The following is a 24,671-nucleotide window of genomic DNA, read 5'->3' on the forward strand; positions in this document are numbered from 1 at the left end:
TTGTCGAAAGCTCTCTAAGCTCTAATACAACTGTCTCGTGGACTAAGACTCATTAACGCCTCAACCACGTAAAAACCTTGTTTACTTCTCTTAAATCCTTTCTTTTAAACTCTTTAATCTTTTATAATTCTAATTTCCAAAAAACTCGGTAAACAACAATAAACAAATAATTTTTATAATTTACGAGTGCATTATAAAATAGTGTGTAACAAATTTTCGGACTTTTTTGTGTATTTTTTAGTTTGAACGTAATTCCTTTTTTTACAAATAAGTATAACACCTTGGAATCTTGAATTAAATAAAATATTAATTTAAATATTTACACATTTACATATGAATAAATTGCCAAATTTATACATAAGTACAACATTTATAAAATAAATACACATTTAACATACCCATTTTAATACTAACTAATAAAAACAATATTATTTACTCATACCCGATTTGGTTTTCCATTTTAAAAATCCAATTTAATTATTAAATGCTAAAATAATTAGATAACCGTATATTATGGAAATTTTATTTAACTTTTTTGAAGAAATTACATTTTATATGAGATTTTTAATAGAGTGAAAAAATATGACTTTTTTTTTCAAAAGAAGTTAATTTATGACTTTTTGTTTTAAGATTTTTCATTTTTATGAGTTTATTTTCCCATATTTTTGTATAAAAGTTGGTTTATGCCATAGTGTTACTCTTAATCAAGTTTTATTAATTTGGAAGAGTATGTTTGTAATTTGATAATTATTTTTTTAGCTTATTTATTTTTTTTATATTATTTTTATATAACTAATTTTATATTAAATTATTCTTTGGTTATTTTGCAATTTTTTTTTTGTGATATGAATTGTATTTATTATTTTTTTCATTTATTATAAACATTTTTTCTTTATTTTTATATTGTACATTTCTTTTTTCAAATCCTAAGTAAGGTAACCAGTTATTTGATTGATCTTTGACAATTATGTAAAAAAAAATCCTAGAACTAGGTTAAATAACATCTAGGAGGAGTAACCTGTCACTCTGAGATGAGTAACCTTCTGCCATAAGAGAGGTAACCAGTTACCATAGATGGGTGACGGGTTACTCATATTAAATATGAAAAGAAACATCAAATTTGAATGAAAAAGAGGAAGAACACTTCATTAAAAAATGAAGAATTAACTATGATTTTAGTAACATAGGTAACCCGTTTACCATAAAGAACCTATAAATATACACACACACATCATAACGTGAAGGTAACCAATTACCACCATAAATATACACATAAAAAACATGAATATAACCAGTTACCCCTAGAAATATACACACAAATAACAGGAAGATAACCAGTTTCCACAAATCTGAAGATAGAAAAAAAAAATCAAATCCACCCTTCTCTCCCATCTTTTTCATATAATTTTTTTTCTAGACTTGAATGTTCTCATCAGGGTAATTGGTTACTCATTCACGTTTTCATATTTTCATTAGTTTTCTTTCCAAATTTTGATGTTCCTATAAGGGTTATAGTAAAAAGAAAATGCTGAAAAAATTGATTTGAATTTTTTTACATATAGTGGCAAAATCTATAAAAAAAATTACAATAATAAATAAAAAAAATAGTAAAATAATTATGTAATGTTAAAATATGTGTGAAAAAAGGGGAAAATGAAATGAGAATGAATAAGTACAAAAAATGAAGAAAAAAGAAGGCAAAATTAAAAACTTAGGAAATAAAACTAAAAAAATATGAAAAAAAAAAACAAAACAAAAGAAATGATGAAGGAAAAAAAATAGATGAATGAATAAAAATGAAAAGAAGAAGAAGAAAAATAATGGAAAAATGGAAAGAAAAAAATATGAATGAAAAAATTGGTAAAAGAAATGAAAAAAAAAGATCATATGTGTAAAAATAGAAAAAAAATAAAAGGAGAAAATAATAAATACAAAAAACAAAACAAAACAAAACAAAAAAGAAAGAAAACTGAAAAAATACGAAAAAATAGATAAATGAATAAAAATGAATTGAAAAATGGAAAGAAAAAAAAGATAAAAAAAAATTGGTAGAAAAAAAAAAGAAAAAAGTTAAAATAGAAGAAAAAATAAGTAAGGAAAAAAAGAAAGAAAAAATAATTAAAAAATGAAGGGAAAAAAAATCACCTTCAAAATAAAAGAAAATACAACTATGATAAAAAATGTGGCATTTTCATATTTTAATTAGCTACTAATTGTGTTTTTCATACTTTAATTTTGTTTTTAATAAATTTTCTCATACAAATTAAGAAAAGTATAGGTCTCATATTTTTGCACATTGATAGTATATCGGTTTATCATTGTTTTCTGTTTTTTGTTTTCAAAATTGTGTTCTCAGGAATGAGAACAGAAAATTGTTTTTGTAGTTTTAAAAAAAACAAGAAGTGTTTGGTTTTCTAAAAACAACTTTTTAGTTTTTTTTTTTAAATCTTAAATAAAAAATTAACAAATATATTTACAAAGAGAAAAATATTTTAAAAGTTTGTAATAAATAATGAGATAAAATAATTTGAAATAAAAAATGATGAAAAATAAGAAGTGAGAAAGTAAGGAAAGAAAATTTGAGAACAATAGAAAACAACTTTTTGTTGTTCTCAAAATTTTCTGTTTTTTGTAATTTTGTTTTTAAAAATTGTTTTCTGAAAACAATATCAAACACTTCAATTTGTTTTCAAAAAATAATTTTTAACTTTTAAAAACAAAATACAATATTTTAGTTTAAGTGTCAAACATTTTTTTTTTTTAATTCCAAACTTTTTTTCTCCAAACATTTCAAACCAAATTGGTAATCCCTAAATTCCATTAAAAGCCCATATATTAACCAAGGTGGAATCATATGTGATCGTACAATCTGAGTGGTGTACCAACAAAGCAAACTCGTAGTCGATTGGGTAATTCAACGAGTATGATTACTGTGGTTTATTGCGTGGAGCTGACGATGTTGCAGAAGTAAAACATTCAAGTAGATATGAAGTTTCTTGCTTTAATGGTTTTTGTGTTGGCTATTTAGGCAATAAACTGTTGGTTTTTCTTTTTTGGTCATCTAGAGATATACTATAATTTGTTGGTAATGTGTTCTAAATTTTGTATAGGTATGATTAATTTTGTTAGATTTTATTATTAATTATAAACTTTTACATGATTATAGTTTTTTAACAATTTGATTTACAAATTTTTGTAGGTGTAATTTTGGTTGATTTAAACATTTTTTTTTATCTTTCCTTTAGGTGTGATTAAAGTTTTTTTAAACAATTCAGTTTATAATTGTGATTTTGGTCGAATTAATTTCTTATAATTAGTAGCTGTTTCTGATATAGGGTTTATACTGTTTCGTTATTGATGTTCTTTTAACATATTCATACCTCAGTAACCCGACTTGTGAGCTTGGCTGTATGCGCCAAGCCCATAATGAACTTTAACTGAGCTCGGAGGGATGCGCCAGGCCGATGCAATAGTGCAACGCATAGACGACGCTCGAGGACCCCAGTAGCAAGCTACCGTAACGGACCCTCACCCTTAAAAAATTAATTTAATATCGTGTGGGCCAATGACCCACATATCAGATATTAAACTGATAAGAACAGATACTACACTTGATCTTAGCCAAAAGGCCGAGAAAGGTATGTTTCGTAGCAAGTACAAATTTGCTTCTTATAGCTATTCAGCCTTGCAACTCTAACTCCTTAACCGATGTGGGATAACTGAACTCAAAACATTCTGGTCTTCTCAAATTTGAGCTCCAACGTTTTTCAAGTGGCGTCTTGTATTTTCTATTTCTTTTCCTAAAGAAGAGATGGTTTCACCTTTTATACTTCTTTTAATCAACCTTGTTTGTGAACAATCTATTTTATTTGTTTTATTTTTGGTCAAATAGCAAAGCTGGTGGGATTATCAAATGTTGTAGCTTTTGTAAATCCAAAGCTCCTGCTAACAAGCAAAAATGTGGAAAGGAGTAAGTTTGCTTTATTCTTAAATTTTGTTTTCTAGTTTGTACATCATATATTTGGACTTACATGTTATCTCTGATTTGATCAATTGGAATGTTTAAGCAGGTTAATGGCAAGCTTTCCCCCTCATTGTTTTCATTCAGCTTTGTTCTGTAATGGGATGTTTTATTTCTTTGAATGGGGTAAAAAAGGAGACTGTGAGATCTTTTGCTGGGATATTGGCCTTTCTAGATACTTTATCTTTAAGTTAGAGCTGAAAGTGAATAACTGTATGTATGAGAACAAAGTCACTGATATTAGAGAAATGGATTACAGTGCACACATTGAGTCTTTTCAAATAGGCAAGAAGAATTTGCAATGTTCGTATAAAAGTTTCTACGAATACTGTTCTTAATGTAGTTAACATCAAAAGCTTTCCAAATGCTACTTCACAATGATAACATTTCTTCTTTTGTACTGTATGTGCACAAGTTTACCAGTCCCTTATTTTGTTTTTCTGATATGGATTTAGTATTAAAGTGAAATTTCACAATAGATTAACTTTTGTTTCTTGGTTTTAAGTTTTTCATAGTAAGTTTTTTCCTTATTCTTTTTTGGGCATTGATACTATTATCTTGTATTTTTACAAGCTGGGGCATAAATTATCCAATGGTTCTTATATTTGGAGTCATGAATGCCATTTCAGATCCTCTCCTTATCCTGGCCAAAATTCTATTCAACACGTTGTCATACTTGGTGACATGGGAAAGGTTTTGACTCGTACACCCTTAACCCTTTTCTTGACTCAGCAATGCATGAAATCATAACATACTAATATGGCTATCAAGAGTCACCCTTTTTTTATGAGACTTGCTGAGGTTTCTTACACATGCTATCAATTTATAATTCCATATTTCCAGATTATGACTTATTGTAGCAATAATAAATTCTTAGTGTTATATAGTAAATACATGTGCATTAAATTTTATTCAATGATACTACCAAAGCCATTGTTTACTTCTAAATTGATGGGTTCCCCCCTCCCCCCCTTCTTCCGTATTTATCTGATTAAACCAATAAGGTGCATTTTCTCAAATTTATTTTCCAATACATTTCTTCAGGCGGGATGAAGTTGATTGATCCAATGAGTACAATAATTACTACCAGAATGGCCCTCTCAACACTACTAAGCAGCTTGTTCAAGATCTGGGGAGCTTTGGTATTGTCTTCCTTATTGGAGATATATGTTATGCAAAAGGTACCTCGAAATGGGACAATGGTTAGTCATTAGCATCAACTATGCCACTCATGGTTTCTTGCTTGATCTTATGTCTTATTTTTCTTATTTTTTTTTTAGTGGTAACAATGCGCATGACTGGCCTGGACCAGGACCTTTCTATGGAAACTTAGATTCAGGGGGAGAATGTAGTGTATTGGCTCAAACTATGTTTGATGTCCCGATGAGAACAGGCTTAAGTTCTGGTATGCAACAATGGCCACACATCTGAGTCTAGTTTAATAAATCTTATGTTGTCTGTAGTTACATGCTTTGAATACTCAAGAAAGTTTATTTATTGGTACACTGATAGACCACCGATTACATTTGTGTACTCTAGGAGGCAGGGTAACAAGGCTGGGGTAAAGGGCAGGGGATAGTTAGTTATGTAAGTAAGAATACTGTGAGGTGGGGTGTAGAATATCCAGTTGGGGACTAGAGTTTAAATAGATGAAAAGGACACGGAATGTGTGTGGATTGTGTAACCAGTTATTGGGAGAGACTAGGCTCTCGAATTTTTAGTGTCTTAATTGAGGCTGATTTCCTTTTCATATTCTGGGCAATTCTTTGCTGTATTTTTTCTGTTTTCTGGTTTTGTTGGCTGGAATTGTTATCTGTTGCAAGAGAGATCTACCAATAGTAGTATCAGAGCAACACGATCGTTATGGGACCAAAGAAGGATTTCCAATTGGAATCATTGGAGGAGAAGATGGAGGAGATACAATCGGAAGTTTACAGAGAGTTGCAGGAGGCTAAGTCTGAGTTTCAGCAACTTCCCAGAGAAATTGATTTGCTGAAACAAGAAATCCAACGGCTGCCAGTAATGGAGAAGAAGAAGGATTATCTCGTAACTCACCTCACGAATTTGCTGCGAACTCAGGGCCAACACACACCAGATGAGACAATCGGGAGTGCTGAAGGGCCGGCCACACACGGATCGGATGGGAGCCCAAGGGGACCGATTCATCACGCTTCACCCGAGAAGAGCATTCCGCCGGGCATGGGTTCGGCACCACCACCACCTCCGACGCAGCGCGCTTCGCACTTCGGGGATGTCAACGCCGGCCAAGATTATCGGCCAGTAAGAATGGAGTTGCCGCTGTTTTCGGGAGAGAACCCCGACGGGTGGATATCACGGGTGGAGAGGTATTTTCTTTTGATGCGCATGACGGAGCAAATTAAGCTAGAGTCGGCCATTGTGGGTCTAGATGGGGATGCCTTGACTTGGTTCCAGTGGGAACATCATAGAAGACCGATTAACTCTTGGGCACCTTTGAAGAGATTGATTTTGCAGAGGTTCAGAGAGGCTCCAGTGGGGTCAATTTCAGAAGAGTTGTTGTCGTTGAAGCAGACCACATCCGTGAAGGAGTATCGAGTCCGGTGGGAAACGTTAGCAGCTCGGGTCCCCGACGTATCGGAACATATTTTGGAAGGAAGCTTCATGAGGGGCCTCAAGGATGAGATCAAGGCAGCCCTCCACATTCTTCAGCCCATTGGGCTAGCCCACATAATGGATACGGCCCAGCGAGTGGAAGAAGGGCATCAAATCCTCCACTCGGGCCCTATATTCCGGCCCAGTTCGCACAAATCCAGCCCAGGGCCGCCGGCCCAATCCAGAAATGCCCTAGCTCCTGTGTTTTCACGCACGCATCAGCAACCTTCGCTAGCAGCATCGTCTTCTTCGACAACCACCACTCACCAGCGAACAGGTACACCAGCGTTTGGCGCCGGCCAGCAGAGCAGGCCGCCGGCGTTCCGCCGCCTCACAGAAGCGGAGTATCAAGAAAAACGAGCTCGGGGCATTTGTTTTAAGTGTGACAAGAAATTTTTCAGAGGTCATGAATGTGAGCAACGGGCCTTACAAGTTCTGTTATTATCCAATGAGGATGAAGCCCCACTTACCGAAGAATCTCCTCCACCGTCACCGTAGTCGGAAGAGACGGTGGTCACTGAAGAAACCTTGGCCACATTGTCACTAAATTCTTTGGTGGGCATTTCTTCAACCCACACAATGAAACTGGCGGGGCACATAGGGCAGCGACCAGTCATGGTTCTCATTGACAGTGGGACAACTCACAACTTCATCTCCATGGATGTCGTTTCAGCAACGGGGCTTCCAATTACAACGACAACTTGTTATGGCGTGTTGTTAGTTACGGGCGGGAAGGTGAGAACGGAGGGCATATGTGCGCAAGTGGAGTTGGATTTGGGGGCGTTGCGCGTAATCACAGATTTCTTGCCACTTGAGTTGGGGGGAGCCGATGTGATATTGGGCATCAAGTGGTTGGAGACATTGGGGAACATGCAAGTCAATTGGCGAACAATGATTATGAAATTCGAGATGGCGAGAACATGGATTACTTTGCAAGGAGACCCAAGTTTATGTAAATCCCCAATCTCATTGAAGGCTATGATTCTTTCCGTTGAAAAAGAAGCACAAGGATTTTGGGTTCATTTTGGCGCATTATCTAAGGCAGAGGGAGTGAGCAGCGACGCCCAACCCGCACCAATTCAAGCTGTATTGCAGCGATTTGCAGCTGTTTTTGGGTCGCCGAAGGGGCTGCCCCCTAGCCGTGGGAGAGAACATGCTATTGTGCTCAAGACGGGAACGGAACCGGTATCGGTGAGACCATATAGATATGCACAAGCTCAAAAAGATGAGATCGAGAGGTTGGTTTTGGAGATGTTGCAAGCTGGGATCATTAGACCAAGTACAAGCCCTTTTTCGAGCCCGGTCCTTCTAGTTAAAAAGAAGGATGGCAGCTGGCGGTTTTGTGTAGATTATCGGGCTTTGAATAGAGAAACGGTGGCGGATAAGTTCCCAATACCCGTCATTGATGAATTGTTGGATGAACTTCATGGAGCACAGGTGTTTTCGAAACTGGATTTGACGTCGGGGTACCATCAAATCCGGGTGGCAGCAAGGGATATAGAGAAGACGGCATTCCGTACTCATGAGGGGCACTACGAATTTCTTGTCATGCCCTTTGGATTGACGAACGCTCCTGCCACTTTTCAAGCTCTTATGAATGAGGTTTTTCGTGATTATTTACGCAAGTTTGTGCTGGTTTTTTTTTACGATATTTTAGTTTACAGTTCATCTATGGCGGAACATACACACCACCTTTCGCTGTTTTTGGAAAGACTGCAGCAACACACACTTTATGCCAACCAAAAGAAGTGTTTATTTGCTCAAAAACAGGTGGAATATTTGGGTCATGTGATTTCTGGTCATGGAGTGGCAGCGGACCCAAGTAAGCTTGCGGCTATGGAGGATTGGCCCACCCCAAGGACGATTAAAGAGCTGCGTGGGTTCTTGGGTTTAACAGGTTATTACCGGAAGTTTGTGCAAGGTTATGGGAGGATAGCAAAACCTTTGACGGATCAGTTGAAGAAGGATGCTTTTGGATGGACATTGGAGGCACAAGAGGCATTCCTACAGTTGAAGACAGCCATGTGTTCGGCCCCGGTTTTGGCGCTGCCCAATTTTTCCGAGCCATTTGTGGTAGAAGCCGATGCATCGGGAGGAGGATTAGGGGCGATTTTGATGCAATTTGGAAGACCCATCGCTTTTTACAGCCATGTTTTATCCGCTAGGGACCGTCTCAAATCAGTCTATGAAAGGGAGTTGATGGCCATCGTGTTGGCTATTCTTAAATGGCGTCCTTATTTGCTTGGAAGACGGTTTGTGGTGCGAACGGACCAAAAAAGTTTGAAGTTCTTGTTGGAGCAGCGGCTTGTCACTTTGGAGCACCAAAAATGGCTCACAAAGCTTCTTGGGTATGATTTTGATATACAATACCGTCCGGGATTAGAGAACAAGGCAGCGGATGCCTTATCTAGGCTTCATGGGGACGCCACTCTTGCTGCCATTTCAGTTCCACACCTCATTTCCATACCGGATTTACAAGCACATGTAGCAAGGGACCCATTTCTAGCTAGGGTGATTGAGGAGTTGTCGATGGGTAAATCGTGTGGCGGGTTTTCTTGGGTACAAGGCTGTCTTAAGTTTAGAGGCAGATTAGTTTTACCATCTTCCTCACCTTCTATTCTGTTGTTATTGCAAGAGTATCATGGCAGCAAGGTAGGGGGACATTCGGGGGTTTTTAAAACATTTCAAAGGCTAGCGGCGAATCTATATTGGAGAGGAATGCGTAAGGATGTGCAGAAGTTTGTGATGGAGTGCCAACAAAACAAATATTTAGCCCAGTCTCCAGCGGGTTTATTGCAGCCATTACCCATCCCGGAAAAAGTTTGGGAGGACATTTCAATGGATTTCATTGAGGGGTTGCCATTGTCCAATGGGTTTGACTCTATTCTAGTGGTAGTGGACCGGTTGAGCAAGTATGGTCACTTTATACACTTACGACATCCATATTCAGCGGCATCGGTAGCAGCTGTTTTTGTGCAAGAGGTGGTCAAGCTTCATGGGATTCCAAGATCTATAGTGTCGGATAGAGACAAAATTTTTCTCAGCTTGTTTTGGAAAGAACTATTTAGGCTCCAAGGGACTGCATTAAAGCAAAGTACAGCATATCACCCACAATCCGACGGTCAAACGGAAGTGGTTAACCGTTGTGTAGAAACATACCTTCGTTGCTTTGTGAGCTCCAAACCCAGCCAATGGGCAAAATGGCTACCGTGGGCGGAGTTTTGGTACAACACTTCTTTCCATACAGCTGCTGGAATGACTCATTTTCGAGCCCTTTATCACAGGAACCCTCCCCCTTTAATTAGATTTGAGCATGGCAGCACTAGAGTATCGGCGGTGGAGCAAAATTTGACGGAAAGGGATGACATTTTGGAGCTGTTACGACAGAATCTACAGCGTGCCCAGCAGAAAATGAAGACTCAAGCGGACAAGAAACGGCGTGATGTCACATTTGAGGTAGGGGACATGGTATACGTGAAGTTACGTCCTTATAGCCAAAGATCGGTGGCTAAACGCTTGAATGAGAAGCTATCTCCACGGTACTTTGGCCCGTTTGCTGTGGTTGCACGAATCGGAGCTGCCGCCTATCGTTTACAGCTACCCAATGATGCCGCAATACATCCAGTTTTTCACGTATCACTCCTCCGAGCGGCACTGGGACCAAACCAGCAAGCCACTTCCCTTCCCACGGGCTTAATGGCAGATTTAGAGTGGTTGCTCGAACCCGAAGAGGTACTGGAAGTTAGGCCGGGCACGCACAAGGAGTCTCCCCAAGCTCTCATTAAGTGGACCAACTTACCAGCTTTTGAAGCCACTTGGGAAGATTTTTCAGTGATTCAAGAGCAGTTTCCTCATTTTCACCTTGAGGACAAGGTGAAACTTCTAGCGGGCGGAATTGATAGACCACCGATTACATTTGTGTACTCTAGGAGGCAGGGTAACAAGGCTGGGGTAAAGGGCAGGGGATAGTTAGTTATGTAAGTAAGAATACTGTGAGGTGGGGTGTAGAATATCCAGCTGGGGACTAGAGTTTAAATAGATGAAAAGGACAAGGAATGTGTGTGGATTGTGTAACCAGTTATTGGGAGAGACTAGGCTCTCGAATTCCTAGTGTCTTAATTGAGGTTGATTTCCTTTTCATATTCTGGGCAATTCTTTGCTGTATTTTTTCTGTTTTCTGGTTCTGTTGGCTGGAATTGTTATCTGTTGCAGGAGAGATCTACCATACACCGGTGTTCAAAGACAGGGGAAAGAGGAATAAAGAAGAACTTTCCACTAAGATGTTGTTGTAATGCCAGAGCCGTCAACTACTTAAGAAAGGTTTATGGGTTCACCACGCAGTTGCTCCAACTCACTCTTTAAAACATCCACTAAATTTACTTTGTTTCGCTTATAAACCCGAGAACGCGCATCATGGTCCCAGTCAAATCTGAATGGACCACTGCATTGAAGGAAAAATGAATGGTATTGAAGGCTGGACCAAATTTATGAAAGGAGAAAGAAAAAAAATAGCTGAAAGTAGTAGCATTCATCTTACCATCCAAATGCCTCAATAGTCAATATCAATAGAATCTAGACAAAAGTTGGGATGAGAGGGAATCCTTACATTGTGTTTACAATATTGACCCATTACCTTAAATGATAGGGTAAGTGTGTGTGCCTTTTCCAGGGTTCAAACCCCAACTGGGACTAAGGGCTTACTGTTTCACAGGACAGGAATCTTCTATTTTTGATAAAAGAGCATCATAGCTCAATGTTCAACAATATAATTATTTAAGTGACACTTTTCCTAGACATATGAAGGGTAACAATGAGGCAGACCATCCTGTCCTTGGGAAAAGGAGGTTATGACATTTTCTTAAATAATAAGAAAGAAAATAAAAGTCTTGACCCAATTTCACAACACATCTAAGCTTTGCAGCTTCACTCTCATTCTTCCACATGGTAGGGTAAGAAGGAGTGCTTACATTTTGTTTACAATATTGACCCATTACCTCAAATGGTAGGGTATTTGAGTGAGCAAGGGATCTGAAATTCAAACCCCAACTGGGACTAAGGGCTAACTGTTTCACAGGACAGGAGTCCTGTTTTTTTGCTAAAAGAGCATCATAGTTCCATGTTCAACAATATAATTGTGTAAATGACACTTTTCTTAGACATCTGAAGGGTAGCAATAGGGCAGACCATCTTCTTCTTGGGAAAAGGAGGTTGACATTTTCTTAATAATAAGAAAGAAAAAAAACGTCAGGTTCACATTTTCACAACACATCTAAGCTTTGCAGCCTTACTCTTATTCTTCCGCATCTTCCCACAGTACAAGATATCTTTCCCAGTTCCCATACTAATATATGGTGAGGCTTAAGAATGGGAAGAAGTGGAAGAATGAGAGTGACGCTGCAAAGCTTAGATGTGTTGTGAAAATGCAGTCCGACTTTTCACCAAAAAGGATGCAATTGAACCAGAAACCAAACTATAACAAATAATACTTGACAATAAGATTTCAAATGTTTGAAAACATAGCAGAAATATAGTTTAAGAAGAAACACTAGAAAATATTACCTTACTGGTGAAGACGACCAACCTTGTCTATTAGGAGTTTGTTTGTTTAACACATACGTTCCCAAATCGGCAAGCTTCAGAGTTAACACATCATGTTATGAAATTCAGAACCCATTTGCATTAGAACAAGAAGAATTTATCCCATTACTCTTTTTCTCAAAAAAGAATTTCTCACCCCATAGTCCATGTTGAAGTCATTAACTTGAACACAATCTCCATATTCATGTCAGGCACCTCAAAAGGACAGAAGCCAGTTATAGCTATGATTATGTGACTGCAAAAATCTATGTAAACTTAGCAAAACCCAACATATTAAATAGAAAAGAAAACTGACCACAAAATTTGCAACATTTTCAGCTCTCAGCTACCAGGAATGTTAAGAACCTTCCAATTAGGCTAATTGAAAAGAGTATATGGATTTAAATATATGCAGGTGGTTAGTAGCTGATACCCAATTCTGGACTCATTGAAAGATCATGAATAATACTTCCGAGATTTTCTTGAAGATCATGTATTGTGGAATCAGCTAGTCAGTCAAACTCATCCTCCTGCAGCAGACAACTGTATTCATATTAATCATTAGTAAATTACATCTAATAAGTAATGATTACAATTGCATTATCTTAACCAATTTCCATTACGTATTCTCATACTTATCTTTCTCAGCTACCAAACAGAGTTATAGAATCTGAAATTAAAGCCATACCCACGTGCGGGGCCTTGAGAACCTCCAACGAGATACCAAAATTGAGAGAAGCTTCTAGAAGTGTAGGAATTACATGGTGGTAGCGATTCATTTAATCAAACACTTCTACTACATTATGCTAACAACAAAACTACTACTACTAACAAAAATAGCATCCATTTTTTCCTTGAATAACTTGATGACAAGCCTCAACTACATTATACATTACTAACAACAAAACTCTCAAAATACTATCACTTTTTCTTTTTAAGACATTTAATCAAATACCTTAACTACATTATACAGCAGCAACAATAATACCATAATATTTTGAGGAGAAGATAGTATACAAAATAGACCGTGGACTGGAGTGCAGATGCAGTTGCCATGAATGGGCAGGACGTCGGTGGCGGCTTTGCCGTTGCCGAGAGAGAAAAAGAGCTTCGTGACTCGTACTACAGTATAAGAGTATATGCGTTTCTGCAATAGTCGAAATTATATAATTTCAACCGTTGATTTTTTAATCATTCGTATATTTTTAAATAGAATTTCTACAATAGTCGAAATTAATTATATTTGCGTTTAATTCTTTTGTATCATTTATCTATGTACACATATATGATATATAATAACACCATGCTTGTCTTAACTCATTCAACAATGTTGAGCTGACACTTCTACTGCTCAAAAAATATAAACATAGTGTTGGAAAAATGATTCAGCCACTTAAGTAAGCTGGTACACGTGTGCTCTCTCCAAGACTGTTATGTTTTAGTTACAGCCTTTTATTTATATATATATATATACTGTAAGGTTTTGTTTATTAATAACAACTTTGTAAAGCTGAGAAAAGGAGTTCTTGGAGAGGTGAGTTTAGTGAGAGAGTTTGGTGAGAATTTTTGTTCTGTTTTGAGAGAAGAAAACAGGGTTTGTAACTCAGGTGTTTGTGAGCTTGTCTCTGGTGCAATCTCTCTCTTTTGTAACACTCAGATTGAATAAAGTATATCAGCCATTTCTTGGCTGTTCAGACCCTTGGAGTAGGTTCATGAGAATGAACCGAACCAAGTAAACTCTTGCTGTTATCTTGTTTTTATTATCTTGCTTATTACTGATTCTTTTGTTTAGTTCTTGTTTGTTTGTTTGTTGTTTCACAACAAGTGGTACCAGAGCCCAGGTTCAAAGATTGAATCAAGAACTTCTTGGTGGTCATCTCGGGTAATCAAGAATCAGAGCAAGAATGGCTTCAGCGAAATTTGAAGTAGATAAATTCACGGGAGAAAATGATTTCAGTTTGTGGAGGATCAAAATGAAAGCCTTACTGGTGCATCAAGGTATCTCAGAGGCTATTGATGAAGATAAAATGAAGGAACTCAAAGATGAGAAGGTGAAAAGAGATGCAGAATCTAAAGCACACAGTGCCATATTGCTAAGTCTTGGTGATGAGGTCTTGAGGGAAGTGTCAAATGAAGAAACAGCAATTGGTCTTTGGAAAAAGTTAGCAACAATTTATCTAAAGAAATCTCTGGCCAATAAGCTTTATCTCAAAAAGAAGCTATACACAATTCGAATGGATGATGAAAAGGAACTAAGGAAACATCTTGATGATTTCAACAAAATTGTCTTGGAGCTGAACAACATAGGAGTAAGTATTGATGAAGAAGATCAAGGTATTATTCTTCTCAGTTCATTGCCTAAATCTTATGAGCATTTTGTTGACACTATATTACATGGAAAAGATTCTTTAACCATGTCTGAAGTGAAGGCAGCTTTAAATTCAAAAGAAATCCAGAAGAAGTCTGAAGGAAAATGAGACTTTAATGGAGAGGGCCTTATGGTCAGAGGAAGAAGTGACAAAAGGACTTTCAAGAACCACAGAAACTCAAATGGTCACAGAAGTCAAAGCAGCCATCGAACAAAATCAAAGTTCAAATCTGGGAAAATTTGCAATTACTGCAAGAAAGAGGGACATTACAAAAGTGATTGTTATTTCCTCAAAAACAAGCAAAATCGTGAGAAGAAAAATGAAAAGGGGGAAGCAAGTGTTGTCTCTGACAGTGAAGGATATGATTCAGCTGATGTACTAGTGGTGTCTAAAACTGATTCTGGCCAAGATTGGATATTGGACTCTGGTTGTTCTTTTCATATGACTCCGAACAAGGATCTGTTTTGCTGTTTTAAAGAGATATCAGGAGGGACTGTTCTTCTAGGTGACAATAAAGCTTGTAAAGTTCAGGGAGTTGGCTCTATAATCATAAAGATGCATGATGGCATTCAAAGGACCATTCAAAATGTCAGATATGTTCCAGACCTTAGAAGGAATCTGTTATCTATTGGAACACTTGCAGCAGGTGGTTGTGTTGTAAAAATTGATGGAGCTTCAATGAAAGTTATGAAAGGATCTCTTGTTGTAATTAAAGGAGAATACAGAAATGGACTCTATTTCTTGAATGGTAAAACGATCACTGGTGTAGCTGCAAATGTAACAAGCAAAAATACTGATATGACAAAATTATGGCATTATAGGCTGGGACATGTCAGTGAGAGGGGGATCTCAGAATTGAAAAAGCAAGGTCTACTCAGTGGCAATGTTTGTAACAAGTTAGATTTTTGTGAAGAGTGTGTATATGGGAAGACTTGTAGAGTAAAGTTTGACACTGGAAAACACATTTCAGAAGGGCCATTAGACTATTTACACTCAGATCTTTGGGGGCCATCAAAAGTACAAACTCTAGGTGGAGCTAACTATTTTATGAGTATAATAGATGATTTCTCTAGGAAAGTGTGGGTGATACTCTTAAAATCTAAAGATCAAGCATTGGACAGCTTCAAGAATTGGAAAAGACTGACAGAAAATCAGATTGGCAGAAAAGTGAAGAAGCTTCGAACAGATAATGGATTGGAATATTGCTCAGGTGACTTCAATGAATTCTGTAAAAATGAAGGCATAGCTAGACACCATACAGTAAGGAAAACTCCTCAACAAAACGGTTTGGCAGAGAGAATGAACAGAACCCTTCTTGAGAGAGTAAGATGCATGTTAAAAGGAGCTGGATTAGAAAAGAATTTCTGGGGAGAGGCAGTCAAAACAGCAGGGTACTTAATAAACAGATGTCCATCTGTTGCTCTCAAGTTCAAAACACCACAAGAAGTATGGACAAAAAGAAAACCTGCATATAGTCATTTGAGGGTGTTCGGATGCACAGCCTTTGCTCACATTAGACAAGATAAATTACAGCCAAGGGCTGTAAAATGCATGTTTATTGGCTATCCAGATGGAGTAAAAGGTTACAAACTGTGGTGTCTTGAACCTGGTTTTAAAAGATGCATAATAAGTAGGGATGTTGTGTTTAGAGAAGAAGAAATGCCAATGAAAAAGGATAAGATTTCTGACCAAAAACAAGACAGTAGTACTGCCAGAATTGAGGTGGAAAACATCAATAAAATTCTATCTAAGGAATCTGCTACAAGATCAGAGGAAGGTGAGAGTTCTACTAGTACTCAATTGGATCTAAACAATTATCAGCTGGCTAGGGACAGAGAGAGAAGAGATGTTAGACCACCAGATAAGTTTGGCTATGCAGATTTCATAGCATATGCTCTTGCTGCAGCTGAAGAGATTGATAACTCAGAACCTACAAGTGTTAATGAGGCTATAAACAGTAAAAATGGTACAGAATGGAGACTAGCAATGGAGGATGAAATGAAATCTCTTATGAAAAACAACACCTGGGATATTGTAGACAAAATTAATGGACAGAAGCTTGTAGATTGCAAATGGATTTTCAAGAAAAAGGATGGCATACCAGGAATAGAAAAGGAAAGGTTTAAAGCAAGATTGGTTGCAAAAGGTTTTACTCAAAAAGAAGGTTTGGATTTCAATGAAATTTTTTCTCCTGTGGTAAAACAAACATCAATTCGAGTTATAATAGCTAAGGCAGCTAAGTATGATCTTGAGGTGGACCAAATGGATGTAAAAACAACTTTTTTACATGGAAAACTTGATGAGAAAATATTCATGAAACAACCTGAAGGCTTTGACAATGGGAATCCAAACCAGGTATGTTTGCTTAAAAGATCTCTTTATGGATTAAAACAGGCTCATAGACAATGGAATATTAGGTTTGATGAATTTATTACTAGTATTGGTTTTGTTAAAAGCTCATATGATCCATGTGTCTATTCTAATAGCCAATTGTTCTTGCTACTCTATGTTGATGATATTTTGATTGTTGGGAAAAGTAGAACAGAAATAGATAAGCTCAAAGCAAAGCTGAATAGTGAATTTGAAATGAAAGATCTAGGTCCAGCAAGCAAGATCCTCGGGATTGAAATAATCAGACATAGACCAAAAGTGATCAAATTATCTCAGAAAAGTTATCTTGAGAAAGTGTTGAACCGATTTGCCTTAAATCATATTAAGCCAGTGACTACACCTCTTGCAAATCACTTCAAGCTCTCCCAATCTCAAGCTCCTAAAACAGAAGAAGAAAGGAAGTATATGTCTAAGGTACCCTATACTAATATTGTTGGCTGTCTTATGTATGCTATGGTTTGTACAAGACCAGATTTAGGCCATGCTATGAGCATTGTGAGCAGATTTATGGCTGATCCTGGGGAAGAGCATTGGGCAGCTTTGAAATGGATTCTAAGATATCTAAAGGGTTCATTAAATCAAGGTTTGATCTATGGAAATGTTAATGACTCTCAAGAGACTGTAGTTGGCTACGTTGACTCAGATTATGCAGCCAATGTTGATACAAGAAGATCATTAACAGGGTTTGTTTTCAAGGTACTTGGTGGCTGTGTTAGCTGGAAGTCAAACCTTCAGAAAGTTGTTGCCTTATCAACAACTGAAGCTGAGTATATGGCAGCAACTGAGGCATTCAAAGAAGCTCTATGGTTGAAAGGTTTGACTCAAGAATTTGGAATAGATTCAGAAAATACTACAGTCTACTGTGATAATCAAAGTGCTTTGCACTTGATTAAAAATCCTATGCTACATGAAAGATCTAAACACATAGATATAAAGTTCCATTTTATTAGAGACATTGTATCACAGAAGCAAGTTTTGGCAAAGAAAGTTAGTACTGAAGACAATCCAGCTGACATTTTGACAAAGAGTGTGACAGTAAACAAGTTTAGGCATTGCCTAAACTTGATTGGATTTGGAAGTTGTTAAGTGAGCCTCATCGGCTCTGGTCTGTTCAGTTTAAATTTGTGTTACTTAATGTGACTAAATCAAGGTGGATTTGTTGGAAAAATGATTCAGCCACTTAAGTAAGCTGGTACACGTGTGCTCTCTCCAAGACTGTTATGTTTTAGTTACAGCCTTTTATTTGTATATATATATATACTGTAAGGTTTTGTTTATTAATAACAACTTTGTAAAGCTGAGAAAAGGAGTTCTTGGAGAGGTGAGTTTAGTGAGAGAGTTTGGTGAGAATTTTTGTTCTGTTTTGAGAGAAGAAAACAGGGTTTGTAACTCAGGTGTTTGTGAGCTTGTCTCTGGTGCAATCTCTCTCTTTTGTAACACTCAGATTGAATAAAGTATATCAGCCATTTCTTGGCTGTTCAGACCCTTGGAGTAGGTTCATGAGAATGAACCGAACCAAGTAAACTCTTGCTGTTATCTTGTTTTTATTATCTTGCTTATTACTGATTCTTTTGTTTAGTTCTTGTTTGTTTGTTTGTTGTTTCACAACACATAGATATATATATATATATATATATATATATTAATGTATAGCTTTCGTCACCCTAATTAAGCATAAATTCAAAGCTTTATTCTTTTCCGACCGAGGGTACCAATGGCGGGCACTCACTATTCCGCCGCCTTCTCCTTTCTAACACCTAATATTACCACAAATAGCAGACCACGCAAATTGCCCCTCTTAGCTTATACACCAACTCCATCAAAACCCGTGAAGTATACAAGGCGAAGAAACTCTTTACGACCCAAAATCCTCAAAATACCACCTACTCATCCTTCGCTTCCTCAAAAACCTCCAGAAAACCCCGTCGTTCCCATTACACTCCCCGAAACCCTGAATGAGGAGCTTCCGGTCGCCGCAGAAGACGACAAAGTGGAGGAGCTTCCGGTCGCCGCAGAAGACGACAAAGTGGAGGAGCTTCCGGTCGCCGCAGAGGACGACAAAGTGGAGGAGCTTCAGTCGTCTGAGACCACCGGAAGTTCTAATGGTAGTGTTGGCAAACTTTCTGATAGGTATTTTTTGAAGTTTGGTGTATATGTGTGTAGTGCTTTTGTGCTTCAGACTATATATGCTGTTTGGGTTTTGGCTAATCAGAAAGATGGAGACTTGGATAGTTCATATTCGGATGAGAGCAGGGTTTCGTTGAGTAGAGGTGAGAAAGCTTTGAGTTTGAATTCATTGTCTGAGAGCAGCAATCTGGTTTCTTTGGAAGAAGTTCGATTGGATGAGAAAATTGAAGAAATTAGAACAATGGCGAAGCAAGCCCGGAAAGTTGAGAGAAATGAGAAAAATGGGCATAAGAAAAGTTCAGGGTCTAAGAAGAATGGTTTTGGTGAAAAATTAAGCACTAAGAGTATGGTTGGGATTGAGAAAGAGATCGAAACGCGATTGCGGAAGTTGGAGAATAGTTTAAATTCTGATAAGGAGAAGTTTACAGGAGCATATGCAAATTTTTTAATCAATGCTGAGAAGAAAGTAGAAGATGGATTGAGAAAGACTAATTTGGATGAGAGAAAGGAAAATGAGAATCAGATGTATAAGAAGAAACTTATATTTAAAAGTCCTTCGATTGATACAAGAAAGAATCCAAAGGGGTTTGGCGATTCCCAAAAGAATAAAGTGTCAAAGGGGAAAAAGGATGGTCTCAGTGACAAAATAATAGTAGAAAATGGAAGTGTTCGAAATGAAGAATCAGAATCACAGGTAGAAGAAAAGGATTTGACAAAAAATGTTGGGAGCAATTCAGAGAAAGGGATTAGTGGAGGAAGTGGTGAAAAGAAAGCAAGTAAAAGAGAAAGACCAATAAATGGTAATGTCACTAAATCATACAATGTGTTTCAACATTTCTAGCTAGTGCTTTTCAGCATTTAGTTATTTGTTGAAATATTTCTAATTTTTTTACAGCAGTTTTACATGTTTGTTGGGTCGTTAAGTTTTTGGTGTGTTCAGCTCAGTGTTCTCTCTTTGACATTTGTGTTCCGTTTGTTGGCTTTTATTAGAATTTGTCTTTTGACTAGATGGAGGGAGAGGAGACTTATCTGGGCATCTCAGAATCGTGTTAGATATTAAATTATAAACAATAGATTCATGTTATTGTAGTTTCTTGTGTGAATCTAGTTCAAGACTTCTGGTAAAATGCAAGTCAAGGTGACAAACTTTTATATAAGTTATGATTATCTTTGCCTTTTTGTAGTTTTTTAATTAATGTAAGGTTCATTTATGGTATCATAAACAGTTAAAATATGATTATTTGGTTTGAAAAGTACAGCTTTGAGTGATCCCTTAAATTATAGGTGTTTTTCAGGAGGGTAGACGTGAGGAGACTTCAGCTGAAATAGCCAAATCAAGGAAGTCAGGGATGGGAAGTGATGAAACTTTCGTGAAAGAGAACTGTGAAACCGTAGAAGGATGCGATGATGATGATCTTGTCTCAAGTAGAAATGGTAGTTCAAAACGCAAATTAACTGGAAAGAAACGAGTATCCATTAAAGTTCCACACCCGCAATCAAATAGTGAGACTGATATGTGGTGGTTGGGTCTTCCTTATGTTCTAGTACGTAAACTAAATTTTGTCAATGAATACAACTTTTTAGCGTCGTTATTGTTCATTTGCCTGTGATTAGAGATAAACATAGTACCATGGTTTCATCTTAGATATTATGCCTAGACCTAGCTACTTTAAACCAAACGATCTTGGGCATACTTATCACATCTTTAGCTCAGCCAATGTCGCTCATTAGCTACCCCAGTTGAAATTGTGTGTATCTATTCATCGTTATCTAATGTACTATTATGCATGTCCTTTCTGCTAAACTTCTCCTTAATTGCTTTTCATAGGAGTTTGCTAACCATCAAAACAATTTATCTCATTAGGTTGTTCTTATGCACCGAGGTTCTGATCCTGAAGGACCAGAAGGACTTTACACCTTAAAGTCTGGTCTTGAAGCCCAAAACCCAAATGATTATTCATATACTGTTGCCTTTGAGGACCGCGGTGATGCCAATAACTTCTGTTATCTGTTGGAATCTTTTTTTGAAGATCTGGGTGATGTCAGAGCTGATATTGTTCCTTTGTCAATAAAAGTAAGAACTCCAATATAATTTATGTAACTTACGAAATCTTCTGTATAATGACGCTGTTTTATTCAATTGAGAAATGTACCGACCTTTGAATGCAAAACTTTGCAGGAACTCCAAGCAGCAATAAACTCGAACAAATTGAAGGTAATTGTTGTAAAGAAAGGTCAGCTTCAACTATATGCTGGGCAACCATTTGCTGAGGTTGAGATGGCTTTGCGCTCTTTGGTTAAATAAACTAAAACTGTTGCTTCATAGAGGACTGTGGAGGGACTAGATTTTTTTTTATTGTCAGTCCTTCAACCATAATGTGTGTGGGGCCCTTTTGCCTTTTGATTTTGATCTTGTTGAATCGGCTCTTTGCTCTATATCACTTAGTGTGTTGGTCTCTACTTAATTTTTCCCATATAGACTACACATGATGAAGTGTTGAGTGGCAGTGAAGAAAATGTTTGTACTTTTTTCACAATTTCCAGTTGCAATATACGCCATGTTATCTTCCCTAAACTTGAAAAAATATTTTTGTAATCAGTTGGTACACAAATATGCTTGATAGTGTTTTTTAAGTTAGTTAAAATGTCGTCCACTTCCCCAATATCCTTGATAAACCTTCTTGTGATAAATTGCAAGTTCTGTTGGAGAAGAGTTGAAGTTGAATGCCATCATACTATCATAGTGATAAGAGACTGTTTTACAGCAAACAAACAAAGGATAATAATTCTCATTCTTCTTATCAAACCAGTGGTATACTAAGTGTCATGTAAAAACAACCTTTACATGACCAAAAATTCAGAAAAGTTCACACTTATGGAGGAGGGGGCTGTGGCCTACTTATTTAGCTACTACAGTATAAACTCCACTTCCTACTCTAGGAAGTTGTAAATTTGAATACAGATTGAACGTGGATAGGTGACAAATTAGACTGGCAAAACTTTTGCCATGCCTCTTGCTTCTGCTCTTCATTCTCTATAAATGCATTGTAAACAGAAACCAGAGCACTCCTTGCAGCTTCTCGCGCCTCTGGTAGTCGATCATTCAACAAATCAGCAGCTATTTGAATCAGATCAACTAGTCCATATTCTTTCATTCCTTCCAGACCCTGAAAAAATGGTTGATAATCATGATTAGCATTTATTATTAAGAATTAGCCAAAAGAGTCATTACTCATTAGTTAAATTTTATGAGCATACCATCTTAGAGACACAATTAGAAATGGCAACAGCAGCCTTCGCTCTAATTCTAAGGTTGGTGTGCTTAACAGAAGCTCGAAGCCTTTGGAGAAGAGGTAAAGGAGTCAAAGACCCCACCATTGATTTTAATGCCTTGTCTGCCTCTTCACACACAAACCTTTTGTCTTGAGAGGCCTTCAGTAGCAACTGAAGCATCTACAAAACCCATCACATAATCCGGTCCCTTTATCAAAACCAATCCCCAAAAAAAAAGTGGTGTTGTTGAAAAGACTATTTACAAATTAAGTCAATTTTCACTGATTAATAATTATTCAAGAAATAAGAACAGACCAAGTGATCAAATGCATCAGAGGTAGATGGATCAAGTAATTTTTTATTAAAGGCCATGAAGATATCAGAAGACGCCATGATAGAGGTCTTGCAAAGGGCACTTCTGGGGTTCTTCATTGCCTTCACCAATACCAGCATGACTTTGTCCCTGAAAATATCACACCCAAATTGTAAAGACCCAAATAATATTTTCACCAATTATTTCTTTAATCTCATGAAGAAAAATATTGAGATTGAAGAAAGAAAGCTTACAGTAAAGGAGCAAGAAGATCAGAGTGATAGAGTGCAAAACGTCTAGCATTATTCAGTGACTCACACACTTGGATCCAGTCTTTTGATTCTAACCCTTCTATTAAGCTCTGAAATTTAACAAATAGATAAAATTTCAAATGGGGTTGCTCTGAAACACAGATAAATCTGAAGAAAATAATAAAATGGACTCACTTGGATCAAGGATTCAGGGTCTTCAATGGGTTCAAGGCTATCAGACTCGATGTATTCGATGGTGGAATCAGCAGGAGCAGGGGGCGCCAATGGAGCTTTGTTTTCGTCATTGGTGCAAAGCTCGGGCTGTTTTCGAATGGGAATCGGAATCGCAACCTTAGCTTGCTTTTTAGGTCTTTCGGGCGTCGTTATTGGAAGCTTGTTGTCTATGGGTCTGAGAGCCATAGCCACTGAAAACGGATTCAAGATTATGGATTACTCGCTGGGTCAGTGGACGAAGAGAGAAGAAGAGAGTAAATGAAGCAGAGGGAGTTTGTGAGTGTTGTTTGATAGGATACGATAGAGAAGAGTAATACACTTTCGATATTTAAATTTGAAAAAACAAAGGCGGAGAAGGAAAGAGCCGTTGGGCTTGCCTTTTACACAACTATACAAAATTCCAATATCATAATAATTACAACAAAAACGTATAAATATCATAATGACAGTGGTAAGTGCTTTTATATTTTAATATTTGTTTTAAATCATTAGTGGAATCACGTGTTTAAGAGAGTAAAAAAAAAAGTGCAATATAGATTATATTTAGCATTTTTTATAATATTATGCCTTTTTAGGGGCATCATGCAAAATTTTCATTAATAATGTGTAATAGTAAGTAGTTTTTTATTTTTATTTTTATTTTTTATGAATTGTTGAATGAACACATCACAAAGTATATATACTAACAAAATTTATAAAATTATTACTAAAAAATGTATATGCGTATACTACCATTATGTATAATAAGATAGAAACTAAATATCATAAAAAATATATATATATACCATACCATAAAAAATATTTGAAAAATAATATACCAACAACTCATAAAAAGCTTAAAAAATCAATATAACTTTAAAATAAAAATTAATTTAACAAAAGTAATATATATATATCACCGTATTAAAGTCAAACACTTTTAAATAAATAAATAAAAATCATAAAAAATGAGGTAATAAAAAATGTCATTTCTTTACACTTTTAAAAATAAAGACATTAGAGAGGGTCAAAGGCTTGAGAGGTGTCTGGTTCTCTCCCATGGCGAAGAAGAAAAAGCCTCTTCGCAAGCCTACGATACAGATTGGAGATCAAGATCTGCAGAAAGTTTCAGACGAGAAGACTCCGTTTTCTGATGGAGTGCCTGAAGGTAAGGAGGTACTGGAAACGGGAGCGGAGGAGGAGTTTACGGAAGAGGATTTTCCTCATCATTCTGACGAGATCTCTAGTTCGGGAGATAGTTTTCCCCAGGTTTTATCAACGGCAAAGATTGGCAAGGAACAATTGACCTCTCATAAGTCTTCATGGGCAGATAAAGTGACAGAGGAAGATTTTCTAGGGTCCGCTTAGAGACAGTGGCAGGGTTTTTCGGCAACTCATCTCTCTTTTTCAGAGCAGAAGCTTGAGTTTACTGAGCCGATTTACAGGGAGGGTCGAAAATTTGCCAGAATGGATGCTGAGGAGGTTAAGTTGCAATCTGCAAACTG

The 24,671-nt window shown here is 36.9% G+C and overlaps 2 protein-coding genes, 1 non-coding gene and 1 pseudogene across 3 annotated transcripts; 1 reads left to right on the forward strand and 3 right to left on the reverse strand.

The window, feature by feature from the left end:
- Positions 1-3,446: 3,446 nt before the first annotated feature.
- LOC133820400 (U2 spliceosomal RNA) lies at positions 3,447-3,642 on the reverse strand. The gene has a single exon (XR_009886811.1). It is a non-coding gene; the product is annotated as a U2 spliceosomal RNA (small nuclear RNA).
- A 7,321-nt stretch (positions 3,643-10,963) lies between these two features.
- On the reverse strand, positions 10,964-13,008 carry LOC133815490 (frataxin, mitochondrial-like; annotated as a pseudogene).
- Positions 13,009-18,305: 5,297 nt separating this feature from the next.
- On the forward strand, positions 18,306-21,689 carry LOC133819408 (uncharacterized). The gene is made up of 4 exons (XM_062252663.1): positions 18,306-19,916; positions 20,401-20,660; positions 20,981-21,190; positions 21,296-21,689. The coding sequence occupies exons 1-4, from the start codon at positions 18,704-18,706 to the stop codon at positions 21,419-21,421; spliced, it is 1,809 nt and encodes a 602-aa protein (XP_062108647.1). The 5' UTR covers positions 18,306-18,703; the 3' UTR covers positions 21,422-21,689.
- A 141-nt stretch (positions 21,690-21,830) lies between these two features.
- On the reverse strand, positions 21,831-23,491 carry LOC133819409 (uncharacterized). Its single transcript, XM_062252664.1, has 5 exons — positions 23,149-23,491; positions 22,957-23,063; positions 22,705-22,852; positions 22,375-22,569; positions 21,831-22,283 (listed from the first exon to the last, which is right to left on the reverse strand). Exons 1-5 carry the CDS (start codon positions 23,371-23,373, stop codon positions 22,053-22,055), a joined length of 906 nt encoding a protein of 301 aa, XP_062108648.1. The 5' UTR covers positions 23,374-23,491; the 3' UTR covers positions 21,831-22,052.
- Positions 23,492-24,671: the final 1,180 nt, after the last annotated feature.

The sequence above is a fragment of the Humulus lupulus genome, chromosome 2 (genome assembly GCF_963169125.1).
Source record: "Humulus lupulus chromosome 2, drHumLupu1.1, whole genome shotgun sequence".
NCBI classification, from domain to species: domain Eukaryota; kingdom Viridiplantae; phylum Streptophyta; class Magnoliopsida; order Rosales; family Cannabaceae; genus Humulus; species Humulus lupulus.

Bases quoted from the DNA above. Each gene is read 5' to 3' on its own strand.
- LOC133819408 (XM_062252663.1), top strand. From the start codon at position 18,704: ATGGCGGGCACTCACTATTCCGCCGCCTTCTCCTTTCTAACACCTAAT. The intron at 20,661-20,980 runs GTACGTAAACTA...TTATCTCATTAG, and splicing joins TGGGTCTTCCTTATGTTCTA to GTTGTTCTTATGCACCGAGG. The intron at 21,191-21,295 runs GTAAGAACTCCA...AAAACTTTGCAG, and splicing joins TTGTTCCTTTGTCAATAAAA to GAACTCCAAGCAGCAATAAA.
- LOC133819409 (XM_062252664.1), bottom strand. From the start codon at position 23,373: ATGGCTCTCAGACCCATAGACAACAAGCTTCCAATAACGACGCCCGAA. The intron at 22,853-22,956 runs GTAAGCTTTCTT...TGATATTTTCAG, and splicing joins GATCTTCTTGCTCCTTTACT to GGACAAAGTCATGCTGGTAT. The intron at 22,570-22,704 runs GTCTGTTCTTAT...TGGGTTTTGTAG, and splicing joins CTGATGCATTTGATCACTTG to ATGCTTCAGTTGCTACTGAA.